Source organism: Aythya fuligula, chromosome 2 (assembly GCF_009819795.1).
Source record: "Aythya fuligula isolate bAytFul2 chromosome 2, bAytFul2.pri, whole genome shotgun sequence".
Classification (NCBI taxonomy): domain Eukaryota; kingdom Metazoa; phylum Chordata; class Aves; order Anseriformes; family Anatidae; genus Aythya; species Aythya fuligula.
The window spans coordinates 65,811,620-65,819,436 of record NC_045560.1 but is presented as its reverse complement, the minus strand read 5'-3'; the positions used below and the strand labels follow the sequence as shown (position 1 = coordinate 65,819,436).

Genomic DNA, 7,817 nt, shown 5'->3' with positions numbered 1-7,817 from the left:
AATGGGTGTAGGGCCATCTCCCACCTCCTTTTTGTCCCACTGTGCAGGTTTCACCCTGCTGAACACCACAGCCACTCACACTCACCCTCCATGAAGGAAGAGGGGGAGAAAATACGATGAAGAAATCAGGGATTGAGATAAGGACAGGGAGATCACTCAGCAATTATTGTCGTGGGCTTGGCATAAAGAGAATAATTTATTATATATTTATTTATTACATATGTTTAATATATAATATGTTATATTAATATATTATATATTTAATGTTATTTTATTTTATATAATTTATTGTTTATTATATATAGTTTATTGCCTATCACTAGCAGACTAGAACAGTGAGAAACTAAAAGCAAACCAAAAACATTTTCCTCCATCCACCCTCTTCCACATCCTCCCCCTTGAGTGGCGCAAAGGAACAGGGAAGGGGGGCTAGAGATACGTTAACAGGGAATGGGGGCTGCAGTCAGACCCTGATGCTTTGTCTCTACCATTCCCTCACAGTCACTCTCTGCCCCTGCTCCACATGGGGTCCTTCCCATAGGATGCCGTCCTTCCCAAAGAGATCCTGCGTGGGCTGCCCACAGGCAGCAGCTGCTGCCTGCTGCAAGAACTGCTCCCACATGGCTTTGTACCACGGGGTCCATCCATCAGGAGCAAACTGCTCCAGCATGGGTCCCCCACGGGTGGCAGCTCCCCCCAGGCCTCCTGCTCGGGCTCCTCTCCACGATCTGCAGCTCCAGCCTGGGGCCTGCTCCTGTGCGGGCTCTCCATGGGCTGCAGCCTCCTCCAGGCCACATCCACCTGCTCCACCAGGGGCTCCTCAACGGGCTGTAATGTGGAGATCTGCTCCGCCATGGTGATTCATGGAAGAACTCTACAACTCAAAGCACATGAGTTATAAAGTAGGTATGTGGTTTATTTCAGTGCTGGGTGCACGCGGGATAGCTCCCAAAGGCATGCGCACCCTAATGCAGCAACTTGCTTTGGTTATATGCAGTAAAAGGTTACATATGCATGAAGTTTCCCAGTATGCCTATACATATTCATAACCTTACCCCACTTTGTATTACAATTAGCTCCAAGAAGTAATTTCCATAAACTCCTCCCACCTGTGCTTGTGCAGTGCCTTCTGGTGGTGGCTGTCAGGGAGTTGTGGTTGATAACTCTCCTCTTTATCACCACTACTTGACCCCCTGCCTTTGTACAGACTCAGCTGTTCCTTGGCTCTTGTCCAAACCACAAGGTCAGTGTCAGCTGGTTTTTGAGACAGTTTCCCCATTTTGTCAGGAAACATCCTCTGTGAGGGGAACCGAGACTCCTTGTTTTGGTTAATTTGCACAGTAGTAAGCAAAGACACTCAGCAATATCTATTTTAATGCGATTAAACAAGCCTCCATTCTTCCATTCCTGGCTTTAATAATTATGATTGTTTTATTTAGAAATCATTAATGCGACTAAGCAAGCCAGTACTTAGATAGGAGACTGCGCGGGAATACCTAGCGTTGTAGGCCCCTGCATTTTGTCCCTTCTACTTCCGAGGCCGGACGGCGGCTCTGCCCCTTTTCATCCTTCCCTTTTCGGGCGGGGCGGGGCGGAGCAGGCCCGGCGGGCGGGCGGTCAGCTGACGGCGCCGGCTGCGGGCGAGGCGGGCCGGGTAGGAGCGCACTGTCTGCGCTTGCCTTGCCGCCCGGCATGCTGCGGCTCCTGCTGCCGGTGGCTGGCCTGGCGACACTCCTCAGGGCCGCGGTAAGTCGCGTCCCGTCCCGTCCCCTGGGCCGTTGGGTGCGGCTGTTAGCGGGCGTGGAGTGAGGGTCGTTTGGGAAGTGTGGGTGGAAAATGGCGTCTCTAGGGGCCTCCCCCGCAGGTGGAGGGTGCTGCCAGGTGTGCACTGCCTTCAGCACAGCTTTTATTTCCTCCCCACGGCCGCTGGGCCGTTATTAATTCACCTTTGGAGGGCGGGAGGCTATTTCGACGAGCTCCACTGGCAGGGGCTGGATTCTTCCCCCTTTGTGCCTCGGGGGATTCACTCTCCTGCAGGGGCGCTGTCTGGGCACCTGCAACCCGGTAATACCCCCCCCCCGTCTGGGTGAAGCAGTCCTGCTGGATGCACCCCATCCCGCATTTAGCCTTGCTTTTGAAAGAATTAATACATCCCGAGGCCTAATTAAGAAAGCCTGGGAGGGGAAGAAGGACAGGAATTGAACTGCTGTTATCTGCTAGGGACACTGCATTAGCCGGTCCTATGGGGCAGCTGACTCTTGTGGGGTGCCACCACAGGGAGCTGTGTTTGCACTTCTGCCCTTTCTTAGCTTTGATTCCCTTGTTGTATCTTGTTGGAGCTGCACTGCTGCCTAACTGGAGGCATAGGTAAACTCAGAGGCTTGCAACATGTTGTGGGAGCTGTGCTTTGTCACTTAGGCCTTGAGCTCAAAGCAAAGTTTTGCTTTTTTCTTGATATTTGTTAATTGAGAAATACATGGAAGGCTAAAGCTGTGTGAAAAGCAGTGTGACCTCATGGGATATATTTATTTAAGGGAATTCAATGATAGTAATTATGGTTGCTGAGAGGGGTAGGGTTATGACTGAGCCTTGGAGCACTGCAAAGGTAATGAATAAGAAAGGGGAACGGATTCCAACTTCAGTGGTGTGGGAAGAAGGGTGCTTGGCAAATGTAGTTTAGGTTAATCTAATGGATTGGCTTAAAGCAGGTAAGATACTTGAAAAATATACAGTGCATTTCAGTAATAAGGTAATTTCCTGCTACAGAAGGTTGTAGAAGCAAACAGGATTCAACAAAAAAGATAAAACAAATTGAAATATATCAGGCTTATAAATAACCTGCAAAAGGACTAGGCAGGGGTGTGCCTTGTAACACCCCTAATGTAACAGTTTTATCACCTGGAGTAGTAGAGGATGAGCAGACCACAGGCAGTGGCCAGGATTGCATTCCTTTAAACAACATTCCTTATTGCTGTTGTCCAGATGGAGTGTAGCCTTGTGTCTAGAGATCCATGGATGTGAACCAGTAGGACACTTCCTATGTTCTTATCTTCCTAGCTTTATTTACTTTCTGCAGAGGCATGCATGTAAAATAGCATATTTTTTTTTTTTTTTTTAAGAATGGTGTTGTAACAGCTGTGAGGCCTTAAGGAACTGAGACTTGGACACACGCTTTCTTTCTTAACCCATAGATTGTTGACCAAGCAATGAGAGAAGGGGTCTTTCTAAATGTTGGTCTAGTCCTCAAAAATACAGCAGGGACCTATCATCACAGAGTTGCTAACAGGGATTTCCAGTGTAATTCAGATGTAAATGATGCTTACTTGTTTGTTTTCAATCTGGAAGTGGAGATGCATTAGGTTTGCAGAGCCCGTTATGTTTTAATCCCTTTTCAATTTAATTGCATCCTGTTAGGATGCCAGGATATCCTGAAATAGGTGTCAGGTCTTAGGAACTGTACATGTAGTGGGAGTGGGCAGGAAGTGAGTAGCAAAACACAACGAGGGTTTCACCAGTCCTACCAGTTTTGAGGGCTTTGAGGAATCCTTGTTCCCCAAGGGATATCTCCATGTACGTCGCCTGCAGTTCCTAGGACCACAGCTGTATCTGGCTAGCTGTTCCAGTGGGTATTTCCCTGCTGCTGTTGTGTGTGTTTGTAAAGCCTCATATGTTCAGTAAGAATGATGCATGGTGATATGTGCTTTTGTGATGGAGCCAGATGCTTGGGAAAAAGAACATAAAACACGTGTGCTAAGTTCAGAGCAGAAGCAGCTTAGTCACAGAATCTGTATAGGGCTTTCAAATACTATGATTGCAAATAGTTTGGTGACTGTTACCAGCAGTTGTTGCATCACTGTTGTGATCTATTGTCAAATGTTTTTAGGAAGACTTAATGAGGAAATAGCAATAAAAAAATAAGGGGGAGGAATCATTGAGGCTGGAGGGCAGAGAACTTGGAAACAAACTGTCAGAACAGAGTATTTTTGGTTGACTATTTATCCCATGTTAGGATATTTCTTCCCTGTCTTTATTGTAGTTATTCTCTATGACGCAGTATCCTTGGTAGTGTGTGCAGCCTAGCAGATCCCTACTGCAGTCTGGGAAAAAGGGAATGTATGTAATATTTTAAAACGGCTGATACTGGTTCCTGGTTGCAGGCTTCATTAACCCAAGGCATCCCTTCATAATCACATTATTGTCTACTGGAGACTCCTACAGAGCAGAAGGGAGTGATCAGGAAGCAAAGATGATCTCCATCAAGCAACTGCCCCTTGAAGCAAAGGCTGCAGTGGCTGCAGGAGTGGTTTTCTTCTCCATGATGTTATCACGGAGCTATCTGGCAGAACAACTGGAGCTCAAGACGCGTCGTTGGCTTCTAAGGCTGCAGATGGCACTGTTTGCTAATTCTCTCATGTTGATAGGATCTCTTCATGTTTGGAGAAGCACAGTCACCATGTTCTACAGGTCTTCAGCTGCCAGCTCCTTCTGTTTCATGCCATGGAAAATAGCTGTACTGATGTTTCTAGCTTTGGCTCATTCAAGCTTCTTTACATTGCTATTTCTCGTTGCAGAAGAGCCCTATTTCTTTTCTTTAGCTGCCTACACTTGCCTGGGGGCCTATATCATTCTCATTTTCTTCCTCTTTGCTCTAGGCTCTGTAGAGCAGGCTTATAAGTTCTTGGCTGGGAGAGGCGCTAAGGCAGGCAGCAGCAATAAGAACAGCAGAACAGCTGTGAAGCCAGTTTTGGCAGTCATGCTGACTGTTGGGCTGACTGTCATTGGGCTATTAAATGCTTCCCAGCCTCCTACTGTGAATTCAGTGGAGATTCCAGTTTTCAAGCTGCCCTCAACAATGAACAATCTGAAAGTGGTGTTGCTTTCAGATATCCACCTGGGGCCTACAGTTGGGAAGACCAAGCTTGCAATGATTGTGCAAATGGTTAAGACTTTGAAACCAGATATCACAGTGATTGTTGGTGACCTGACTGACTCCGAGGCAGAGATCATACGACCAGCTGTTGAGCCTCTTGGAGAACTTAATTCCCCTCTGGGGACTTACTTTGTCACAGGAAACCATGAGTACTACACATCAGATGTTGGCAACTGGTTTGAGCTGTTAAAATCATTTAACATTCGGCCACTCCACAATGAGAATGTGAAGATTGTTTCGCCAAAGAGCCCTGATGATTGGTTCTGCCTGGCTGGTGTTGATGATATTGAGGCAGATGTATTGCGCTACTCAGGGCATGGCATGGATTTAAAAAAAGCTCTCAGAGGTTGTAGCAGTGAGCATGCGATTGTGCTGCTAGCTCATCAGCCAGTTGCTGCAAAGTGGGCCCTTCACGAGAGACCAGACATAAATTTAATTCTCTCAGGCCATACTCATGGAGGGCAAATGTTTCCACTAAATGCTGGGGCTTATTTTCTGAATCCCTTTTTTGTTGGCTTGTACAAAGTTGGGCAGAACACCTTTGTCTATGTCAGCCCAGGGACGATGTACTTTGGAATACCCATGAGGTTGGGCAGCAGAGCTGAAATAACAGAGATAATTCTACGCTCTCCTTGAGAAGTTTCCCATTTGACAGACTTCTGCAATCATTTTTGGTCAGTATATTGGTTCTTCTGCTCAGAAAGCAAATCCTTTTTCAGGGAAGTAATGGAAATGTGTCAGGATGGACTACAACAGGTTGAGTTAAGTCTGAGGGGAAAACCAAATTTATCTTAGGTGTATGAAACAAATGTTGAAAATACTGATGAAATTAACACTTAAAGTTCGTTATTATGGAGATTCTATGTTTAAAGACAACACTGCAATGGAGACGATGCATGTACTGTGCATGTTTAGTAATACCTGTGGCTAATTCACATTTCACTGTTTATTACACGTGAGGCAGCTGCCTTATCAAATCTCAGACCTGTGAAGGTTCTGATCTCTTGCAGTGAAATCACACATGCATGTTTTGTAGAAGGGACTACGGAGTGTCCACAGAATATCCATTCCAAAAGTCTTACAACAGAGAAGTTACAGGAAAGGAACAGTTGTACTTCTTTAGGATGTCTTTACTGCACTGTCTGTGTGCAGCATTCAGTGGGGCTCCAGGTCTGGGCTACTTACCAATACTGTGAGGTGTTAGGCAGCAGTTCCTGAAAAGCATTTTTTTTCACCATTGGGAAGTTGGGGAAGCTAATAGTAAAGGATCAAAATAGCTGTCTTTCTGCAGGCATTTTCCTCAGAATAACTGGGCATCTAGTAATTCCTGAAAGCAGCTCTAATAAAAGCAAATGAAAAAGAAACTCTTAATGTAATTTCTGTTGCTGTTTGAGCATTCAGTACCTCCTTTTGTAAAGCCCAAAGCTGAAATAATCAGGTCAGTTTGTATTTTTGTTTATGCTTAATTTCTCTTCTGTGATTTGTCTTTTATGAGAGTAAGGGGATGTTATTTGAAAGCGATGCAAATGATATTCAGTGGGTTAATGCTTGAACTTTGTTTAACGTTCTGAATTTCAAGTAAGCGATGTCTTTAAGGAAACTAAACTCTGTAGCAAGTGACTTTCCTTAATAGCATTTTTATATCAATATCCTTATTGTATGATAAGCACATAGCAGATTAACTACTACAGGATAATGAGCTATGGGGAATTTCTCTCTGCCTTTCCTAGAATGGCTTAACACAAATTATTATCACTGGGAAATATGAATGATTAGAAAAATCTTAAACATTTTTGCTTTCATGGCTCATACAGGAAAGACAGGTTGTAAATTAATATGTGTATGTTCTTAGGCTGATGAAACGGTTTTCTTCTGCACATCTCCCCCTCCTCCCCTTCCACCTCAATTCAGCTATATGAAATGCCACAAACAACACAAGCCATGGGACAAACGAGTTCTATGCTTGCAGAGACAAAGCTGAGGATGGGAGGACCAGAACTGTGGTGTTCAGTATTTTCCTGCCTTCCCATGTGATCCTGAGCCAGACACTCTTCTGTTTTACTCTTCAGTGCCTGTTCCTGTTTTCAGTGCATGTTTTAATTTTGTGGGAGAGATGTGTATGTGGGGGGGTATTTGAAGAGTACTGTGAGCTTTGTAAGGGTGAGAAGTTCTGTAGGTGAAGTTCTCAAGTCTCACTTCATTCACTCCCTTGAACCCCACCCAAGGTGGAGTTTTTAACTACTTAGCTTTTTTTGGTATCCTATTCCTCTGTGCGAAGATCTTGTATTTTTACTAGCAGGAATACTGAGCGATACTGTAAGGACATACTAGCAAATGTGTCATGTGCAATGGAAAGTGGGTGGAAGAGCTAGAGAAGCCAGTCCTCTTAATCTGAAAACTCAATGCCTGACCCAGGAGGCTCTTTACTTGTTGGACTAGATCATTCTGTTTCCCAGTACCTATAACTTTTTTTTTTTTCCGTGTGCTTTTGCAACAATACATACTTCTGCTCAAGTATCCTGCAGCTTTCACATGCATTTAGCACTTCCCATTGTCAACACAGTATCCTTTTGGGATTCTTTTCCATCAGACATCTAGTTTAAAATGGCCTTAAGTAGAAAGAATCTCCATAGCTTGTAACCCTCTGTGTTACATCAAAATACCTTAATTTGAAAGCTCTGTTCTGGATTGGGTAATGTAGGGTATTCCCTCTAGGCCAGAAGTCCTGGGATTTTGGTGTATTTACGGCCTTTTGGTGTATGTACAGCCATTAACTTGTTATTTTGAGTTATTGTGTTAAGTCAAATTTCTTTGCTAGTTTCCTTATCAGGAGGCTTTTGTAGGACTGGTTTTAGATGGCATTAATTTCTAGCAACAAGTTACCAGT

General features: G+C 44.7%; 1 protein-coding gene across 1 annotated transcript in view; it reads left to right on the top strand.

Moving 5' to 3' along the window:
* Nucleotides 1–1,642: 1,642 nt before the first annotated feature.
* GLB1 (galactosidase beta 1) overlaps nucleotides 1,643–7,817 on the top strand; it is a 51,061-nt gene continuing 44,886 nt past the window's right edge. Inside the window, 1 exon segment of the mRNA XM_032181079.1 lies at nucleotides 1,643–1,746. Coding sequence (XP_032036970.1) covers nucleotides 1,693–1,746 — 54 coding nt within the window. The 5' untranslated portion in view covers nucleotides 1,643–1,692.